General features: G+C 38.6%; 1 protein-coding gene across 3 annotated transcripts in view; it reads right to left on the minus strand.

The window, feature by feature from the left end:
- SLK (STE20 like kinase) overlaps positions 1 to 22,998 on the minus strand; it is a 45,687-nt gene that overhangs the window by 19,838 nt on the left and 2,851 nt on the right. For 2 of the 3 annotated variants that reach the window (XM_032225440.1, XM_032225441.1), the window contains exons 3-10: positions 11,210 to 11,374; positions 10,025 to 10,073; positions 9,275 to 9,424; positions 7,818 to 7,890; positions 7,410 to 7,604; positions 7,066 to 7,147; positions 5,485 to 5,613; positions 3,004 to 4,461 (exon numbers count right to left, since the gene is read on the minus strand). In XM_032225440.1, coding sequence (XP_032081331.1) covers positions 3,004 to 4,461; positions 5,485 to 5,613; positions 7,066 to 7,147; positions 7,410 to 7,604; positions 7,818 to 7,890; positions 9,275 to 9,424; positions 10,025 to 10,073; positions 11,210 to 11,374 — 2,301 coding nt within the window. Of the gene's footprint in view, positions 1 to 3,003; positions 4,462 to 5,484; positions 5,614 to 7,065; positions 7,148 to 7,409; positions 7,605 to 7,817; positions 7,891 to 9,274; positions 9,425 to 10,024; positions 10,074 to 11,209; positions 11,375 to 21,813; positions 21,928 to 22,998 lie in introns of all 3 variants that reach the window. The other variant, XM_032225442.1, reaches the window with a different exon arrangement.

Raw genomic sequence — 22,998 nt, forward strand, 5'->3', positions numbered from 1 at the left:
ATTTACAATTAGAAATGGTAGAACCCTTTAAGGAATTATTTAACAAAATCCAAATGGAAGGGAAGGTACCCCGATCTTGGAGAACAGCTTTTATCTCCTTGATACCCAAAGAAGACCAAGATCTTACTCAGCCAAAAAACTACAGGCCTATATCATTACTCAACACAGATTACAAAATCTTTGCTAAAATACTAGCGGATAGGTTAATGGTGGTTACTCAGCAACTGATTCACAATGATCAAACTGGTTTCATACAAGGGAGACAAATGAGAAGTAATGTAAGACAAATTGTTAATATATTGGAGTATCTGGGAAAGAATAACCAAGTCCTCGCAGCGCTTATATTTCTAGACGCAGAGAAAGCATTTGATCGAGTTAATTGGCAATTTTTAATGAAAACAATGCAAAAAATGCAAATTGGAAAGTATTTTTTACAAGCAATCAAGGCAATATATCAGGAACAAACAGCACAAATTATAGTCAATGGAAGTTTAACAGAATCTTTTAAAATTGAGAAAGGTACAAGACAGGGTTGCCCGCTATCACCATTATTGTTTATTATAACCTTGGAGTTATTGCTGAATAAAATACAGGGGTCAGAAGATTTACATGGAATTAAGATTAGACATCACGAATATAGATTACGAGCATTTGAGGACGACTTGGTTATAACTTTAACCCAACTAGGGAAATCTATCAAGGTTTTAATGAATATGATTAATCAATATGGTCAAGTATCGGGGTTTAAAATAAATCTAAGGAAAACAATGATGCTAGTTAAAAATATGAACACTAATCAAAGGGAAGAATTAGAAAGAATAACAGGATATGAGGTAGTTAATAAGGTTAAATACTTAGGAGTTTATATTACAACTTTAAATGGGAAGCTATATAAACATAATTATGAACCATTATGGCACAAGATGTGACCCGACAAAACCGCGAACGTCATAAGCGCGCCGACAAAACCACGGCGCTAAAACCACGATGTCAAAAGCGCGTCGACAACAGCGTGCCGACAACAGCGCACCGACAGAAGCGCGATTTAAGTTAAGGTAAGGTTTAGGGTTAGGTTTAGGGTTAGGTTACAGCGCGCTTCTGTCGGCGCGCTGTTGTTGGCGCGCTTCAGGGCTCATTCGTCGCTCCTTCATTGTGCGGTTTTGTCGTCGCGGTTTTGTCACCGCGGTTTAGTCAGGCGCGCTTTTGTCGTTCGCGCATTTGTGGTGGAACCGGCACAAAATACAGGTAGAGGTGAAAAATTGGGAAAAAACTACAATTGTCTTTGTTAGGAAGGATAGCAGCAGTGAAAATGAATGTCTTGCCTAAATTATTATTTCTTTTTCAAATGATACCAATACTTTAAAAAGATGCAAACTTGCTGGAATGGCAGAAGAGCATTAATAAATTTGTTTGGGCAGGGAAAAAACCAAGAATAAAACTTAAAATTATGCAAGATGTATGTGAGAGAGGAGGCTTGAAAATGCCAAATTTAAAACTATACTATGAAGCAGTAGTTTTATCAATAATTAGTGATTGGATTAATTTAACAGAGGATAGATTACTGAATATCGAGGGGCATGATTTGATATACGGCTGCCATGCCTATTTGATATACGACAAGAAGGTGGATAAGACTTTCAAAAGTCATATATTAAGGAATGCTCTATTGCGTGTCTGGAAAAAATATCAACATAAATTAAATGATAAGATACCTATGTGGGCAATTCCCAGACATGCAATAGAGAACATAAGTATAGCACAAAAACAGGATGTAACTATATACAGACCGCTTCTTACTATAGAAAGAGGTGTATTGCAGTTAAAACCCTTGAATGTACTAAAAGAAGAAAAGGTAATTCAAACATGGTTTCAGTATGGACAGTTACAGGCCAGATGGCAGAAAGATCAGAAAACTGGTATTATGCAAGATGAGGACAATCTATTAAAACAAATCAGGGATCAAAGTCAAAGGCATATAAAAAGGCTATATAATGCATTAATAGAAATTGATTCTGAAACAGAATTAGTTAAAGACTGTATGATAAAGTGGGCACAAAATTTTGAAGAACCAATAATGCTGGATACATGGGAAAAGATATGGGTAAGAAATGTAAAATTTACACAAGCCCAAAACCTGAGAGAGAACTTTTATAAGATGTTTTATAGATGGCATTTAGATCCTAAAAAACTGGCTTGCATGTATCCGAATTTGCAACCTAAATGCTGGAGATGTGATTGTGTTGATGCTACATACTACCATATATGGTGGATTTGCAAAAAGGCTAAAGCATTTTGGATAAAAATATGGTGGATTATGCAAAATATTTTTTAAATGAGGCTAAAGTTTACCCCGCAGTTATTCTTGTTAGGCATAACTACTGATTGTACTATTATAGAGACTAAATTGATTTTGAATCTAATAACAGCAGCAAGACTGTTGGTGGTGCAATACTGAAAGAAGGAAGATTTGGACATTAAAAGTAACCATCTTAGCAGAGATGGCTAAAATATCAGCATACCTTAAGGAGCACTCAGATGAGAAATACAAACTGGAGTGGAGAAGTTGGATTGACTATATTCAAAATAAATATGAGTCTAAGAAATTTCAGATAGCTTATGACTGAAAGGGAAAGGAATGATATAATTTGTTTATAGTTAGTTTAACAAAAGAGGAGTTAAAGCACAAATGAAAGAAGAAGCCAAGTTTATTTTAGTTTATTTTAGAATATGATTGTTAAAATTTTATACCCTGTATTTCTCTGGGAAATCGGGGGGTGGGGGTGGGGGTGGGGGAGGGAGATAAATAATTGTAAAAGCTTTTTAAAATTTTCAATAAAAAAGAAGAAAATATGACTATGCAGAAATACAGAATTTGCAACATTCTAAGGACACAATGATATAGAAATTTGTAAGTAGTTATGGTAAATAGAGAAGGGACCCTCAGTCTATAATTTGCATTCATTCAAATTCACATGGGGCTTAATTTTAAATTACAACACTTACTTGTAAAGATATTGATCCACTATCTTTGTTTTTAGTGAGGAAGTTGGAAATTGACAAATTTAAATCAATGCTGCTGTTATCAGCTGCAGAACCAGTGCCTGAATCTGTATCATTTTCTTTAATAGTCTCAGGATCAAGATATTGTGTATGTTCAATATTATTCTGATTCTTTGATTTATTTTCCGTCTCATTTTCTACACAGCTAACATTAATACTTGGTACTGGAGATGCCTCATGTTCAAGAGGTTGTTTCACTACACTATCTCCAAGGTGATTTTTAATAGGTAAATCACTGGAAACCACCTCAGGATCTGTGCTTATTTGAAAATTATTCTTGTAGTTTTCTTCAGCTCTGATCTCTAATTTATCACCAGGTTGCACAACATAAACCTCATCTTTTGTGTCAATTTCTTCAGTTTTCTTTTGTTTTTCAGCATGTTTTTGTTTTTCATCATTCAATCCTGGCTTCTGTTTCATGACCTCCATTTTTTTTGCAATGTTGACCACAGTTTCCTTTGTTGTGTTTCTCTGGTTAGAATCATCATAATCTCCCACTATCTGTTGCTGATCAATATCCACATCATTCTGAGTAAAAGTTGGTTCAGAAGTAATTTGTCCCTGAGCATCCTCAGAAGTATACATTGTTGGCTGTTGGCTGTTTTCAATCACTTTAACTGAATCTGTGATCTGAACCTTGGTAGTAATACCTCCCTCTTGAGCACTACTGGTATTATCTTTTATTTGTTTCTGCTGTTTATCAAACGATCCCTCTATATCTGTCATCTCCATATTGGCATTTGCTTCATATTTCTGCTTTTCAATTTCTTTCAGAACATCATCTTCACATTTTTCATTTCCTTGTAATTCCTTAATTGCTTTACTTTTTTCTGTTGACATTTCCTCCATGGCTTTGTTTTCCTGGATAACTATGAAGCTTTGCTTTTCTTCTTGCATATCAGTCTCCTTGGAAATTGTTTCTCTAATTTCTGCACTGCTAGCTTGAATTTCAAGACTAATTTTATTTCTGTTCTCAACTGATGATTCATTTGACAAAGCATTTTCTTTTTCTGTTTTTAGATCAGGCTTGACATTTATTACAGATAATACTGTATTGCTTTCCTTTTCTTCTTTTTGTGCTATAGTGTCTTCATTCAATATTACATTTTGATCCGCATTTTTGCTCTTTTTTGCTTCTTCAACTGCATATTGTAATGCTAATTCATTCTCTCCTTTTTCAGTATGGCTCTGCTTGGCATCACTTGTGTTTTCTGTGAATACTTCATCTTTATTTCTGCCAGGCTCCATACTTATCTTTTCTTTTTCAATTGTGTCTTCCATGGATGAATGCTCTAGTCTCTCCGAAACAGATTCCAGAATAGATGCATTCTGTGAAAGCTTATCCTCTTCTGAGCTGGCAATACTGAGGTCAGATGACGCTCGCTTATTGGCAGGTAATTGCTAAAATGGATATTGAAATCATTATTAGTTGTACATGTAATTACTTCAATTTTAAATATTCACCCTATTACTGAAGTTAAGATTATACAGAACTTATAATAACAGTATAAATAATTTATAGTAGAACAAATTATCTGACAAGCTTCTTCCCAATATGCACCTTTTGTAATCCAAATTTTCTTTGAATCTGAGAATCTATATGCATACCAGACAGAAAAAAATATTGTGTTTAAAATTTTCTGCATTACAGTATCTGCCTTCAATATGATGGGAGGTTGTATAAAATTTAATAAATAAATAAATAGGCACACTGTACACTTCGAATTTGGCAACTTTCCTTAAAGGAAATGCAGCTTAGAACCCATACAGCTTACATAGGACCAAAATATGTCATTTTATTTTATTTATTAAATTTATTGGTTATCCGTCATACCACTGGACACCCATTCAACTAGCTCTGATGAACTGCAACATGATTGGAAGTGGTACCTGCCATTTTATCGCTAATGAAATCTAAAAATTCTTATGCTTTGGAAGACCATCAGAACACTCAAAACAACAAATCAACAAACTACACTCAACTGGTCTTGTTTGAAGAACGGAATAAAGTTCCAAAATACAGGTTGTAATGTTCCTATATATGTAGATTAAATAATAATATAAATAGATTATATTATTTACTTAATATAAATATAACTGTGTGTGTGTAAGATATTTATATTATGTAACTAATATAATCTATTTTAGTATGCAAGTTTACTTGTTAATAGAAATTCACTGTTGCCAACGACAGCATATTATAAATTGCTCTAGGTCCAATTTGCTATTTAAACTACTTGTTACTTAGCATTTATACCAGAAAGCTGGACAATATTTTAGGTTACAGTAATTGGAAGACGAAATTAGCTTATATGACATTTAACTCTATAATAAAAATTTTGCATTAACAAAAATTAATATAATTTATACACTAGGCTTGCAATGCAAAGTTTCTTTTTAATGTACACATTTTAAATTTCTCACTAGAGAATTTTCGGATTCCTCCTCTTCATCTTCATCTTTTCCATCCTCTACTTCTTCAGTGACTTCAGCCTTTGCTTCTGCAATCAGCTCTCTGATTGGTTTATTGGAAGTTACTGTAACAAATGGGTGCTAGAAAAAAAGCATATAGAATTTAATCAAAATTAAAAAGCTTTAAATTAAAATGAAAAAAATGATGCAAGAAAAGTAAAAAAAAATAGGTTTCTATTAAAAGCTTACAACTAATTTTTCCACTGAACCATTCTTGTACAAAATTCTAAACAATATTTTTTTTTCATTTAAAAAACCATTTTATTCTTCAGTAACTTCTTATATTTGGAAGTCTAAATGTGTTTCTATTTATTTCTGCTTAAGAAAACTATATTGCAGGCGCAAAGCAGAAATTATTTTTCTGGAAAACTGTCCTCTCTGCATGGTTTCATTTATGGATATATTTTATCATAAAACAAAGAATTTGGGAAGAAAGTAAGTCATAGGCTAATTCAATTCCACAATTATGAATGGAATCTACAAGCACTCTAGTTTTTTGAACAACATCCAACACTACTTGAATAGAATTAGAAATCCTGTATTTGAATATATTTTCTCAAAACATTTCTACTAAATTCAAAGATTTCAAAGCTGTTAAGTCCAGAAATTCTTGCGAGCCTAATTTACAAATTATCCTTATAAATATGAAACATAATCCTTTTAAATTATAGTAGTGAAATCAAACATAAAAATAGATGCCAAAATTATTAAACAATAATTAGACTAGATTAACCTGTATTAATTTCAGATCATCTTAAAAATGAATACAAGTCTGTCCTTTTTCCATACCAGTATGGGAGAAAGGTATTGTCAGCCTCTGTTTTGCTGCTTGCTTTTCGGCTGCCATTGAAACGGGGAGGGAGGGCATGGTATTTGGGTGAGGGAAATAATCTATACAGGAGGACTGTTAATTGGGAATTGTTTTCACCATCTTCTGCACGTGTGGCAAGGAGGGGAGTTTCCCGCCAAGGCCAACTGTCCGGCATACCAACCTGATGATGCTTTTTGAAGATGTCTCCCACCTGACAGCTGTGGAGATATTGGACTGGACTATGGACTGGGGTTACCAAGGGGAGGGGAATGGGTCATGTATTGATATCTAATGTTTTCGCACGCTTTTGCTCAGATCTAGCTTTGCTCAGCTTCTATTTACTTATAATCAGTAAAAGTACTCTTAATTCTGCAAAATGGAGTTGAGTGGTTGCTTTCTTGGTTAATAAGCGAAGCAGCATTGACAGGTATGTCTGATCCTGTTTTTCTCCAAATGGACATTTAATTAAATTTTAAAGCAAAGTGCTATTTGTACATTTAACTATATCTATTATTGCATTAAAAATTCTTAATTCTTTTTGTTATAATTTAGCTGTGGAATAGAGCATAAATTACCAGTGCTTCAGATTTGATGGATGCTATTACAATATTAAACATTTTACATGTCTCATTTTAGCATATTTATGTCTTCAATTGCTCCTTCTGAATGGTATATGATTTGAAAACAGAAGTCCAAATAGTAAAATATTTCATTCTTCATACCTGCAGAAGTTCAGCAATGTTCCATCTGGCATCGACATTCTTTTCCAAACATTTCTTTAAGAAATCCTTAAAATCAGCAGACCTACATAAAAGCAATTAAATTGGTAAGTTATAAAGATAAAATTGTAATTATAAGTTAATTGTAAATAATGGTAGAAATAAAATGTAAATAATTGATATTTCCATTCATTTATAACAGGTGGTTTTCTTTTATTACAGTACTTTAGAATATAGGCTTAAGATATCTTTGGGAAAAGTTTTTGTCAACTTTGCAGCAAGTATTTCTTTTTGTCAGTTTATTCTAGTGCTGATAATAAATATATAAATAGATAGAGAAAAATAACCATTTTGAAGGTAGTGCCAACGAAGGTGGTTCAGACTTCGCTATTTTCAGCAGAACACGCATTGGATTCAATTCATGATGAGGTGGTTCTATTTCAGCCATTTCTATTAAAGTGACACCTAAAGACCAAACATCAGCTTTATAATCATAAGGTCTGTCTTTAGATGTCTCACACATGACCACTTCAGGAGCCATCCTAGGGTAAGAAAAAAAACCCCACATTGTTAGCAATAAATAAGGCCTGAGCTAAGACCCAATTCAAGAACTAAGGAATGTAACATCAATATTGTTTATGTTATCATTACTTAAAAATGTTGTCATTTTTCTTATCTCATATATATATCTCATCTAAAAATATACAATGTTATACGTATAAAGTTTATTCTCAAAAGGCTATAAAATGCCTTACCAATATGGAGTGCCAATGAAAGAATCTCGTCTCTGGATTGTACGTGTATTTTTAGCTGATACTCCAAAATCCGCTTCAACAAATAAAAAATATTGATTTAGAATCACAAGTAGCAATTTGCATGTATGTTTCAAAGCTATCTGCTTTGTTTCCTACCTTCCCAAATGAGAAAACATTGTTTCATTCTTAGCTATCTCGATTCCATTTTTTCTCCAAGATATATATTTGGAACAATTACTTCATGCATTTAATATTTTAAAAAACATGTCAATATCTCATAAGTAAAAGTTATTTTCAATACATATATATTTTACTAATTGGTATAAATTAAAAAAATAAAGAGACAAATGAGATGTATATCCTTTATGTTGATTTAATGTGAGATTCAGTATAACTTGTCAAAAGTCTTATGGTAAGTAGATCAACTTTTATTGCTGTCTTTGACACATGCACTATATTAAATGTAAATTAGAATGGTAATTAAAATACTAAATAAGTAAAAGGAAAGGAGAGGGAAAAGCATAAAAGCAAATAATCAAGCCTGTATCTATAACTGCAAGACATTATAATAAAAAGCAAGTATGAGTATGATACGTTTGACCATTTTTTTTAATAGAATTCCATATGCATGTATGGCAGGAAAGCAATTTCCATTAAGATGACAATTTCAGGATTTAAATGGTACCCCAGGAACAACCAAGAGAGTATTACAACCACATGGCATCATCACAGCACACAAATCAACCAAAGCTCTTTAAAACATGTCAAATAAACAAAAAGGCCCAGCAGCCCAAGAAATAAAAACACAAGTCATCTACAACATACAGGGTAAGGAATGTTGTAAACACTATGTAACACAAACATGCAGAAAATTAACAGAGTATATGCATGAGCACCAACTAGCTATCAAAAGACATGAGAAAATTCATCTTCTGCAGTGAGGAAGATTAATCTTCCAACTCAGACAAATCAGCCATCAATAGGCACATAAAGATAAACAACATTATAAGCAGGGATTGACACCAGACAATCAAGAAGTAAACAGTAACCTAACCAAGGAACTACCAATGAGAAAATAACTCCTCTACCAACACTAACAGGGCAAAGCTATTGCATACAAACAGAGAGCAAACTCCATTTCTTTTTAGCATTGAAGGTATTATCTAGTTTGGTAACAAAACTTCTGCAAACAAATAACCATGCTCAGAAAGCACCAAGGACCCAAAGTTCAAGCCTGAACTACATATAGTTTCTTCTATTGGCATTATCTGTATTAAGGTACTTCATGCAATGGAAAAAAAGTTTTCTTTGAAATTGAAATCAGCTAAAGCAGATCTAATAATTAAGGTCCTATAACCTAGAAATAGCTGTCTATATTTATTGAGAAACTATTACTGATACTACACTAGAATTAAAACAATGTAACTCTCTCCTATATTAAGAAATAGAATACTCACCTAGTTTGATATCTCCATCCAAAGTGAAAAGAATATTGCCAGCTTTCAGATCTCGGTGAATGATCTTGTTTTCATGCAGATAATGCAGCGCCTCAAGAGTCTGCCTGCAAACTACTCTGATCTGTGGCTCTGTCAGCGGTCTTTCCAGTTCTACAAGGAAAGCATACTCTTACATTTAAATATCTTCTTTTGCCAAAAATCTTGATAATTAAAGTGAAATATGCAGGGAGTTGAGGGAGGAGTGTTGCTAGGTCAAAATATCCAAAATAAATTATATAGATTTCAATATTAAAATGATATAATGCCAAGTTTTACCCGGTAGACCAGCAGGAAATATGACCAAATAAGCAATAATTTATAATTTTATTGTAAAGCTACATTAACAAAATCTTGCAAATTTGCAAATGATATTCTTCCACCATATCCTTTACAGCCCAAGAAACTAAGGAGGGGCCCTTCTGAAACTCTTGGCCTACCCACTAACCAGTGCAGAATCTATTGTGTCTTATCTGTTCCTTAGGCAGCATCTCTTCAACCACCCAAGACCTTTCCCACTACCATCACACATAGGTTTTAAAATTAAAAGTATTACTTAAAATCATAATCTAACATTGTGCGCTCATGTGTATTCTATCTCTGTAAATTATACAAAAAAAGTACTAGGCATTACTGTACTCATATTCTAAAAATAACAGAACCTACCAATGAAATTATCTATTTTGCCAACATTTTGAATGTTGTTGTACTTACCCAACATTACTGCATCAACTGCACCACCAGCACAGAACTCAATGAGGATCTGCATATTTAAAGAAAGTAATATAGATGTTTACTTTTCAAATTGGCTTATTGAAGAGCAGGAATTAAGCTTAATCACCTATACTAAACTTCGGGTTAGAAGTATGCAAAACAGTTTGAATATGAAACATTTTAACTCAAAATGGCCACTTTTAGTTGGAAAGAGTTGCTTAAACTTTGAGGAAATTAATAAGTTTGGTTAATTTCATTAAAAGGCCCAAATCAGCTGTAATTCAAAATCAAAATGGATCATAATCTTTATATGTCTTACGAATATATTAAACGTAATGGATGCATTTGATATGTGGTGTGAAACCTGAATATGATGTACTACCGCATTTTTCGGACTATAAGAGACACCAGTGTATAAGATGCACCAAGATTTTGAAGAGGTAAGTAAGAAAAAAAAGTTTTTGCCTTCCCTCAGCCCCCAGCAGCACTCTGCAGGGTTCAGCAGGGCTGGTGCAAGGCAAAAATGGCCCCGTTTTTGCCTTGCCCCAGCCCTGCTGATCAAAACCAGAGGCTTTTTGCCCCTGAAAAAAACGGAGGCTTTTTTGCCTTGCCCTGCTGAACCATGCAGAGTGCTGCTGGGGGCTGAAACAAGGCAAAAAAGCCTCCGTTATTGTAAAAAATGCCCTGTTTTTCGCAAAAATGAGATGTGGTGGCGGGGCTTCGGGTAGCCAAAAATGGCTGCATTTGGTGTATAAGATGCACCAACATTTTCACGCTTTTAGGGGGGGAAAAGTTGCGTCTTATACTCCAAAAAATAATTGACTTGTTTTTAGGCCTATATTTGTTAAGAGCTGCTTATTTCTCCAAATTATTTCTATTGAGAATTAAATAGAAAAGAGTCATGCAGCCTTGCCTCTCTATTTCTGTTATTAGATGAAATTAAGCCAGGACATGATTAATTAATAGAACAGAGTATGGTTTTTTTGAGTTTCTTAGGTCACCCAATCTGACTTGCCTTAGTAATCAGCTATCCGTTATGCTTTGTTTAAAATGCTCAATAAATGCAGGGAATTGCAAATCTGTCTCTAAAAATGTATTTTTAAAAAAATGCAGATTGCATGGAGGCAATGTTAAGATTTAATACACAGTACCTCCACAAGCGGTGGAACAAAAGTAACCACTTACCCAAAGATTATTTTCATAATAAAAAGCATCTAGCAATTTGACAATATTAGGATGATCACAGGATGCTAAGATATCAATTTCAACCATATAGTCTTCAAGTTCTTCTTCGGATTTAGTATCAATGACCTTTGCAGCAGCAAGGACTTTTGTTTCTTTGTTCTGAGCCTGCAGAAAACATTAAAGCAGAACTGGTTGGTTGTTTTATTCTTTTATACTGCAGACATTTTATTCAAGCTTTCCTCCATGTTTTGGATATTTTGTAATTACATACTAAAATATACTGGATCATCTAACATATTATTAGCACTTCTTTGATTTATTCAATGCAACCTTTCCTTCTGCAAAGCCTTCAAGTTGACTCCATCTTACTGAAAACAGTCTTAGCTAAGGAAGAAAGCAGAACACATCTGTGTTGTCTAGATAGGATTATAATCTGCCTATTTCTTCCAAGTATCAGCACTAAGGCTTATTCTATTCCCAAATTAATTGGGAAACCAAAATGTAGAAAACACAAAGCACATTAAAACAAAATGTTACACCAGGAATTCTCTGATCTAAAAAACATGTGATTTACCACTATGCAATGGTTTCTTTGTATTATATACAAAGTATATAATTTTATTTGTATAATGTTATTGTATAATATTCTTGTAGTATTTTACCTTGATAATTGAAAGAACTGTGATAAATTTTATATAATTCTTAATATTCCAATGCCGCACCATAGGCCTCTGCAATGGCCTGACACAGCCAACGGCCAATGGTGGCCGAGGACATCCTAGAACCTAAAATTCACGGCTAAAACAGAACAAATAAGGCCTCCGACCTACGGACCCCTTCGGTCCGCCGGAGGTAGATCCGCAGAGTGCGGCGCATGTCCAACCGATGCCAGAGCCTCTCCCTATCATTGGACGGGCCCAGGCAAAAGTCAGGCAGGATGATCTCCTGAGCCCTATGAACGGGAGAGTTCACCTTCGGTATGAAGGTAGGATCAAGGCGAATCACCACCCTGTCTTGGTGAAAATGGCAAAGGTCATCCCTGGAAGACAGGGCGCCCAGCTCTGAAATACGTCGGGTGGAGGTAACCGCCACCAGGAAAGCCACCTTCAGAGACAAGAACCGTAGATGAACAGACCGGAGAGGTTCGAATGGGGCCCCTGTCAAAGCCCTGAGAACCAGGGGAAGATCCCACATGGGGAACCTGTGTAGGGGGGGAGGCATGAGATTAGCCGCCCCCTTCAGGAAACGCTTGATCAGGGGAACATGGAAGAGGAAAGAAGACCCCACACACCCCCAGGACCGAAGACAAAGCCGCCACCTGGTGGCGCAACGTATTCTGAGAAAGCCCGTCGTCAAGGCCCTTTTGCAGGAAGTCCAAGAGGTTGGGAATAGTGGCTCTGTTGGGAGAAATGCCAAGAGGAGAATACCACCGGACAAAGGCCACCCAGCTGAGAGTCCGAAGAGAATTGCTTAATTGCCCCCTCTGAAAGGGAATGAGCACCCACTGGAGAGGCCGAAGGTGAAGTCTGGCCCACGGGATAAACCCGATGCAAGAGACCATCTTGCCCAATAAATGCGATAGAGTAAGGATCGAAACTAACCGACTTCCGTGAACGCTTCCTGCCAGTCGACGTAGGCTGCTCTGACGTTCCTGGGACAGGCGCACCACCCCCAACATGGAGTCTATGACCGTCCCTAGGTGAAGAATGCGTATGGAGGGGGAAAGGTGGCTCTTGGGGAAGTTTACCGAAAAACCTAGGTTCTGAAGGCTCCAAATGGTGAGCCGAAGGTCCGAGATGGCCTGAGTCAGAGACCCCGCCTGAACCGAGACATTGTCTAAATAACATTGGAGCCTCACCGGCATGGAGTGCAGATGAGCCGCCAGGGCCGCCAGAACCTTCGTGAAGGCCCAGGGAGCCGAGGCCAGCCCAAAGGGGAGAGCCCTGTATTGGTAGTGACGTTCCCCATGCGAGAACCTCAGGGACCTGCGATGACCGGGAAGAATAGGGATGTGAAGATAGGCCTCCGTGAGGTCCACGGAAGCCAAGAAGTCCCCTTTTCTGATGCCCTGAAGGATAGATTTGAGGGAGAACATTTTGAATCGCCTGTACACCAGAAAACGGTTCAGGCGCTCAAGGTCCAGAATTGCCCTCCAGCCCCCCGAGCTCTTCGGAACCACGAACAGGTTGGAGTAGTGGCCCAGGCCCCGTTCCCCTAGAGGAACTACCTCCACCGCCTGAATGTCGAGAAGATGGACAATAGCCTGATCCATCAGGCGGCAGCGTTCCAGGCTCCGGGACGGAGAGAACAACTTGAAGAGATTCGGCAGGTTGGAGAGAAATTCCAACCTGAGACCGTGACGAATCGTGGCTCAGACCCAAGTGTCCGACGTGATCTCATCCCATTGATCCGCATAGAGGGACAGGCGGCCACCAATGGGATGACTCGGGTTTGAGCCACTTCCCCCCGTAGTAGGGATGGCCACCTCCCCTACGAAAGGGCCATCTGGACTGGTGCTGGAAATGGTTTCTGTCCTAAAGGACGACCTGGGAAACTGCCTGTCAGAGCGGAAAGAAGAAAAATGCTGGTTATAGTCGAAATCTGAAGCCCTATACTGCTGCCTACGGTAAGGATGAGCCCTAGCCTCAGTTTTCTTAGCATTAGATGGCAGAACTTTCTTTTTGTCTTTATTCTCGACCAGAATGGGGTCGAGGGCCTCCCCCAAAAGATTAGGCCCCTTGAATGGAGCAGCCGCCAAATTCCACTTGGCCTTGTTATCCATCTGCCAGTGGCGCAGCCATAAGAGCCTGCGAGATGTGACCGAAGTGGCCAAGGCACTGAACGCAAACTTTACCGTGTCCAGGGTCGCATCCGCTGAAAACTGGGAGGCCACCATGATCTTGATCAGATCCTGGGGAGCCGCTCGTCCTGGATGGGAATTCGCTCCTGGAGCTGCTTAAGCCACATGACCATGGCACGGTTGAAATAAAAGGCCGAGGCTGCGGACTTGATAGCCCATGCCGTGGCATTAAAATTCTTTATTAAGGTAAGCTCAGCGGGCTTATCCTCCGGCTTCAATTTGTCTGCCGCATCGCCCGATACCACCGGAGAGGAGACCAGGGTGGGCACTGGGGTGTCAATGGCCGGCAACTGAATGGCCTGGGCAAAGGTCTGCTCCACGTTATCGTGCCGGCGGTCATTACTCCCAGGAGTCAAGAAATTGGAGGGACGCGTCCACTGGTTGGTCAGGACCTCCATAAACAAGGGAGGAGCTGGAATCTCCTCCTTATTCGTGGCCGTGGCAGAGAACATAGCCATGTCAGGATTCCTAGGTGGTGGCACCGAAGGATCCCCAGTCCCCACCTTGGTGGTCTTCCGTGCCTTGCTCAAGAGAATCTTGAACATGGCTGGGACAAAGAGACCTGCAGAAGAGGGCTCATCTGAGGGCCCCCCATTCTCGTCATCCGAGAAGCCCATGTCCTGGAGATTATCCTCCCCCATCACCGAAACTTCACTAACCATGGAAGGAGAGGAAGCACGATACTGGGCCCTGCCAACACCACCATACCTGGAAGAAAAGGAACCCTTATCCCGCTGGGCAATGCCCCGCGAGATGGCAGCAGAAATAAGCCTCTTAAGACCCTCAGGGAGTTGTTCCAAATCTTCTATATCACCAAAAGCAGAACTAGGCCCCTGGGGAGCCAACCTGCATGCAGGGCAGGGTCCCCTAGACCAGTGGTCCCCAACCTTTTTATCGCCGCGGACCAGTCAGCCTTTGATAATTTTACCGTGGCCCGCTGAGCGCGCGCAGGGGTGGGGGGGCGTTGTTCACGACGACACATTGATTGTTTATATATCAGATTGTTTTGATTAAACAACTTTTATTTTATTGTATTTAAACATGCCTTACAAAATAAAATACAATTACATAAATATAAAGTGCTTTAATATGCCCCCCCCACCCGGACAGACTTATGTTCCTCAAAGACCATCCTGAACCCTCAACCCGGACCAACCTTTCTGCCCGCCCTCCCCCTCCCCACCACATTCCGCGGGCAAAGAACAGATCGCGCGCGCGCGAATGCCGTGGAGAGAGAGAAAATAAATATATATATAAATATATAACTGTTTGGGAGTAAAAGCGGGGAGGCGCACCCAGCAGGGGGGGGGGAGGAGGAGGAAGGAGGGTGGGAAGGAAGCTGGCAAGCGAAGAACAGAAAGTAATTAGCAAGGATTAAAACGACCTGCCAGAAAAAGGAGAGGGGGAAAAAAAAAACACCAGATCTGACGGCTAGTGCAGCCTCCAACGGAGGGGCTGCAGAAACACACACCACCAGTCCTGTCCTTCCTTTCCAACCAGTCTCTCTCCGCGCGCGCATACACACACACACACACCCCACACAAACACACACCCGCCGGCAGATATGCACGCACACACACTTTTTTTTTTGCAATTGGCAGAACTATGATTTTCTTTCTTTAAAAAATAATAATTAAATGGAGGTGGGGTGTGTGTGGAGAGAAAGGGAGAGAAGCGGACACATAAAACCGAGCCGCACTCGCGAACCACAGCATGCATCTGGGTGACAGGGAGAAAGCAGGAAAAGCTGAGGAGAGAGCTTTAGGAGCTTTAGCGGAACAAACGGTGGTGGTGGAGGAGGAGGAAGAGGGTGGCGATGATGATTGGGGGAGGTTTGAAAAAGCAGATCCAAGTGCAAAAGTTACTGAGTCATTTCAGCGGCGGCCGGAACAGTTTTCTTGACTCCCTCCCTCTCTCCCTCTCTCTCTCCTCTCTCACTCTCTCACTCTCTCTTTCCCTGGCAATGGATCGGTGCGGGAGGGGGGGAGAGAGAAGGGAGGAGACGGCGAGGGAGGGAGGGAGAGAGAGCCGAGGGTGGGACCAAAGGGGGGGGGAGAGAAATGCATTTAAGAGGAGCGGATTTAAAAGAGCGATCATGGCCCCCGGCCGCTGCGCGGCCCGGTGCCAGGTACTCCACGGCCCGGCACCGGTCCGCGGACCGGGGGTTGGGGACCACTGCCCTAGACGTACCCTCCAAAGGATCCCCCGAAGGGGAGGGAGAGGGGGACCTCCTCCTCCAGGAATAGGAATGAGGCCTGTCTGGAGAGACCAAGGGAGAAGAAGGGCTAAACCCCCTAGGAGAACAGCGTGCAGAAAGAGGCCCAAGAGGAGACCTGGATCTATCTCGGGATAAGGGCCCAGAAGGCCTGGCCTGCCTCTCTGCCCTGACAAAAATCTTCTCAATTGCCCTGTGCTTCTTGGCTTCCTCCCTAGTGGAGGACCTAGATGGGCGCTGGGCAGCCAGAGCACCCGGGGGGAACCACTTGCTCCGCTCCCTGCACTAGGCCTTCCCCCTCCTTCATCGGGCCCACCACATGGCCCTGGGGGATCTCAGAATTCTCCTCCATGTCGTACTCACGTGCCCAAAGTGCCAGAACCGTGTTCCCAGGCCGCAGGCCCCAACGAGATCCAGGCCCGCTGTCTCCTGTGTTGCAAGAGGCCTTAGCTGCCGTAGGCCAAGGCGCGCTCCTCACGCACATAGTGGCGATTCAAAATGGCCACCAGAACCTTCCGTGCAAAGAAGTGGCTGAAAGGAGACCTTCGCGGCTCAGCCAGGCATCCAGCAGCCCGCGCTGCTTCTGGAAAAGTCGGGGGAGGCCACGTGGAGCCCAGGCATGCTCTCCCTTCCCCGCAGGTCATTAGCAGCGAACTTGATCAAGACAGAAGCGCGACAGCCGCTCTGAGCTATCGGCGGTGCCGTGGGCGGCTCGTGCGCTCCTCGTGGCACCGCAGCCGCTTCTTTCAGCAAAACAAACAAGCCAAGCTGCTGTTATAGCAGCAGTAACAGGAGCTGGCACCCCCACAATCCCGGGGATAGAGCTGAGGCTCCGGGCCCGCCGGGGGGGGGGAGGCAAAATGCCTCACAGGGCCCTCCCCAACCACCCAAGGCAGAGAACTGTCCCTTGGGGCCGCAGCTGCACAATTTAGAATTTAGGACAAACTTTTAAAATGCCCAATTAAACCAAATGAGAGATTAGATTGAAATAAACAGAATCCTACCAGGAATATTCTCAATAGTTCTTGGACCAAGAAAGACTGAGAGGAACTGGGCCAGGATTGGAAGGCATCAGTATTTAAGTTTGCTCTGTCTTTGGACCAATCAGGCTTTGAGAATACCCACACGTGACCACTCCCTCCCTTCCTCTGGAAAACTTTGTAGATTTTAAACAGTACCCTAAATTAAGCCTGGAAGCTTTGCATCCCACAAAACAAAGATGTTATTATAAAAAAAAACTATAACTAGTGTTATCGGTTTGCATCCAAAACTCCCTACATTTGTGTGTTCTGGGACAGATTCTAAACTGGTTCAATGGCAGGGCCATTTAAAGCACACTGCAATAATCAAACAAGGAAGTAAAAGGCATGTGTTCCAGGAGAAGCACAAGGGCCCTCTTGGCCATGTCTGTCACCTGCTCATCGATTGGGAAGTGTAAGTCTAGAACCCAGAGCTGAAATGTACAACTGAGTATCATCAATGTATTGATGGTACTAATCCCAAAATGACAATAACCTCACCAGACGTTATGTGTAGAAACTAAATAGAATGGAACAGGGTTGCAATTGGGGCACCTTGTATTGTAATATTTAATAAAGACTGTAATATTTGTAAGTCACTTTGACAAGATATGTAACTTGCAAGATGTTACATTATACTGCACAATCATTCAAAAGTTTCATAGTGTGCGAAAAAGGCATTTTTTTCTTAAGTGTTAAACAATTGCTCCTGCTTTAGACTGCAAAGAAGTAACTCACAATGTGCAAAGTCCCAGGATAAATTTTATCATTGCATCTACAGATATGGAGGACTGCTTTTCAAACAATTGACTCAACCTTCCAGAGGATCAGATGGTTTGAAAATGCTATCATGCTTTATGAAACACACTTTCCAAGTGCTTTGGAAGGCTTGTCTTTCTGTCGGTCTATCAAGGCTCTTTCAAAACTTTTCTTCCAATGTTAGGTTAATTCTTTTCCAATTCATTATTTATTCATCCTTTTTTTTCAAATGAATGAAATTCAAGAAACTAAGAATAAACTATAACAATAGATGTTTTTTTTCAAATGTTCTGCTTCCTGAGCTCCTATATACTTTAGGAATATATTATTGCTCCTAAAATTTGGTTCTAAGGAAACCACAGTATCACTGGATAACACATTTTTCCAAAAGATTTGCTTCCTGAAAAAAATTGGTGATAGACACCTTCAAAATGAACCCAAATATAATTTCAAAACAACTGTATCATGTAGGAAACTTGAAAAATATGAAATTATTTTTAATGATTATAATGCATTTAATTCTATAATGTTTCCGACATGAATGAGTTCAACGGGGCTAACAGCTTTTGCTGCCAATTTTCTTTTGTACTCAGCATCTGATATAACTTGCTGCAGTGTCCAACAAGTCAGTCAGCATTGATGGATTCCAGTTGTCCTGATGCCATTTTTTCCATTGTGTAGGAGACGAACTGGCAGAGCCAGGGGGAGAAATGAAAAGAGGGATCAGCCTAGAATCATCACATGACATGGGCAGAAATGAATTAGCCAAACCACCCTTGGCTTCTATTGCCTCTTATTTAATTCTAATCAAATGCTGAGCATTTGTTGAGAAGATTTCTAGGTCCACTCTTTCATCAATAAATCAGTTAATTGAACTTTCAGGTGTGGGCTTGGCCTTTTATGCCTGACAATTGTTCTGGTGAAAACTTTCATCATGTTCATCACTGACTCTACCTAGATTTTTGGAAAATAAATCCAAGTATGAATGCAAAAACTGAATCTTTAGTGACATGTTACACCTTATGGTCTTGTATACTATAAGAAATTTGTCAACCAGCTGAATGTAGTCTGCAGTTGCCAAGGAAACTCTCAACAACATTCTTGAATGCTTTCAAGGTGATTTTCTCTGGCCCCACTAACAGATCTTCAAAGTGTGTCACTGATGACATATCTGATCTGTGGACCAACAAAAACGTCTTCCTTAATCTTGGCATTAGTTTTTCTTAGAAACATCTTTTCCAAATAACAAAAATCTTCACTTTCCTTGTTCAACATTCTCACAAATTTTTCATCAGTCTTGACTTTTATGTGAAGCAGAGGCAAAAATTTGTTTGTTGGATTAATAAGCGTACTACATTTTTCTGTCCTGGAAACAATTTTTTTCATACTGACCATTTCTTTTAATGTTATTTGACTCTCTTATATATCTGTCTCATTTGCATATATAATAACATACTTGGTATAGCCAAGCAGAAGAGCCACTACTTTTAGGTCTCCATAGTTATTTTATTTATTTATTTATTTATTTTATTTATTTTATTAAATATATTTATATGCCGCCCAATCCCGAAGGACTCCGGGCGGCTTACAAAAAATAATAAGAAGAAAAACACATAACGAGAAAAGAAACAGTTTAAAAACAGCAACACCCTCATACATTCATTCTAATCAGGGTTGGACCTCAACAGTGAGGTCAACAGCCCCAGGCCTGCCGGAACAGCCAAGTTTTTACAGCTTTCCTGAAGGCCATGAGAGTGGGTATGGTCCGGATCTCTGGGGGTAGCTGGTTCCAGAGAGTCGGAGCAGCCACAGAGAAGGCTCTCCTCCGAGGGCCCGCCAGCCGACACTGTCTGGCTGACGGCATCTGAAGGAGGCCCAATCTGTGGGATCTTACTGGATGTGCTTCAACAATTCCATGTTTTCATGTTTCTTTTATGTTGGCAACATAGCCAATAGATATAAAAGGGTGTACATTGTGTAAAAACAGAAGATTTCTATAAAACAGTCCATTATAGGTTAAATTACAAGTTATTCTCACTATTAGTAGTCAAAAATCTATAAAATACACCCAAGTGTTCAGGAAGAAAAATCTTTGTAACAAAAAATGAAAGTATAAGTCACTGTAATAAAGCTACTCTTCCTTTGTCTGTTAGATGGGATTAGATTAGTCTCCTGCTTACCATTTATTTTCCATGAAAGTTAAGAGATGAAACTCACTCCATTAGCAATGTAAAGATATAGTATGCTTCTCCTCAGCTCTGCAGAGCAGAAGCAGGATAATATGCAAAAATAAATTCAATAACATTTCTCTGTTGATAACATCAACAAAATCAGAATGTTCATTTTTGGCCATAATGTCATGCAACCTTCAAATTTCTACACATAGCCCATAGATGTTAGCATATGCAACTCAAAATTTAGAAAATACATACTAATTCAGATAGAGTATCATTTATCTACAAACAATATGCATCTCCTTAAAGAACAGCATATTTATTGCAGTATATTCTTTCATGAGTTCCAACTCCCTTTGTCAGATGCAACTTATCTGCTTTGTATCATCTATCACAGTCAACGGTCTTTGTAACTAAACTGTTTATTCTTAAATGTTAGCTGACAAAACTATAGCGATTCAAATTTGTTAGTCCTGAAGAAAAAAATAATTTTGTACTCCATAGCAAATATTTATCATACAAACTTCATGTTTGTAATATGATCAAGAACAATATTTCTTATCTAATGAAACTATTATAAAACAATCTCGTCTTGGCAGAAATATTGTTCTATTTAGAAAAGTTCATTCTGCTGCAGTTTTAGTTTAACTTTTGTACGTGCAATGATTTTTGATCATAACAAAAAGATTTTATATGTATGTCATAAAAACCAAATACTTTAGTTAAGAAAAAGACAACAATACAGTATACAGTTCTAAAAATACAGCATTCTTACAGTTGTAAGAATAAATAAAATGACAAGGCTAGCTATAAAGGGGTAAACAAAAACAGATACATTATACTAAATCGAACAATTCTTTTATTTACCTCCTATGGACAGTAATTTCCATGATTACAACAGGTTATTATCATACAGAGAAAAAGAAACCAAAGCAGAATCCTTTCCAAATAAAAAGTTTTTTTAATATAAATATTTTGTTTATTTTTAACCATTTTGACATAAACAAACATTTTTGTTTATTTAGTTTACTATTGCTGCTACTTCTGTTCAGTTAGTCAATTTACTTTGAACTATTTTGGAATAGCTTCCATTTTATTATTAAATGGGCTTTAGAATAAGCAACTTGATTTCATTCATTTGTTGTCCTAAATGGATCTTACCAGAACTCTAGAGCAACTTTTATGATAGTTAGTGATGGGCAAGGATACAGAATGAAGGAGAATGAGGGAACTGTTTCAGGCAATTCCTTTCAATTTATTTATTAAATATTATATAACTCCATACTGAAGGAAATATTGTCATAAATATGTCTTCAATTAAATATATTAAGAAAAAAAATCCAATTGTTCTATCAATATTGCAGAATATCACAAGCTCCAAAAGATGAATTTGCATAGTCAGGAAACTATCCTTAAAATATTGCCTGGAAATGTATCCAGTATAAAACAGAACTGGAAGGAAGCAAAAAGTCCTTCCCAGGAGAAGTCCATTAAAGCAAAAGGTAAAGATGCAAAGTACACATATTGCTTCCTCCTTTTTAAATAAATGTTTGAGGTAGATAAGATTTAATTTATACCTTGAAAAAGATGACTGCTGCATAAAAGAATGGGTGGAACCAGCATGTATGTGTGAGCTGACACACAGAATATATTCAAAATGAAAAGAAGACCTCAGATTATTCAATATGTGCCTGGAATATAAATGACTAATATAAGAATACAAGAATCAACTTGCCTACCATGCCTCCTTGATTTGTGGAATTAAAACAAAAGCAACAATTGCATTCATTGGACTGAATCACAGCTATAAATATTGCCACTCCACAAAGTTATAGTCATTGTAATTCAAAATCTCCATTTGTAATTCAAATCTAAGATTAGACATTGACAGTGAGCAGCTTTATGACTGACATGCACAAACTGCTGTCCAAATGATGACTGAAGTAGAAAGAAAACCACCAGCATAAAAAAATGAAATCACAAAGCTATCATAATTATTAAAAGTAAATTATTTGTAGCAAAATTTCTTGGCCATGCTTGTCAGCTTCTTCTTCCTGAATAATATGGGTTGGATTCTAAGCTACACTAACACTGCCCATGGTCCATCACCCCACCCCCATTGCATCTTCAATAACTTTCACCAAGAAAGGAGTCCCTCAGTTTTCCAATGGGCTGAGAAGCCTGCAGGAGTAGATTGAAATCTTTCCATTAAGTGAACTTTGTTCTGTTAAAAAGTTGCCATATTTTTAAGCTGTTGACAATTAAATCCAAACAATGAAAAAAGGTTTAAGTTTATTTTTAAAATGGTCTGTTTAACATTTTTTCTTAATAAGATTTTAAAAAAAATATTTACTATTTAATATTTTAAAAAAAGCTTAGTAAAGTTTATGGAAGAAAATAAAACAGCTTAGAATCACTAACTGGCAGCTAATCACCAGACCAAATAATTGGTAGGATAAAACTGCTGGGTTATGAATGTTTATGGAAACATGAAAGTTCAATGAGATTCAGAAAGCATGCATATACATAGCAATTTGTAACACTGAAAGTAGCCATTAATTAATGGAATTTAAGTATTTGATGTGTAATAGTTAATCTCTGTTGATATCATCATCAATGACCAATTGTGAATCTAACATTTTAGGATTATCCACAAAACACATGAGGAAAGCCTATCTCACATCATAGTTTATTCTAAATATACTTCATTTCCCACACTTTGAAGGAACAATATTAAGTCATTATCATATAATTATTTAAAA

This window comes from Thamnophis elegans, chromosome 10 (genome assembly GCF_009769535.1).
Source record: "Thamnophis elegans isolate rThaEle1 chromosome 10, rThaEle1.pri, whole genome shotgun sequence".
NCBI lineage: Eukaryota > Metazoa > Chordata > Lepidosauria > Squamata > Colubridae > Thamnophis > Thamnophis elegans.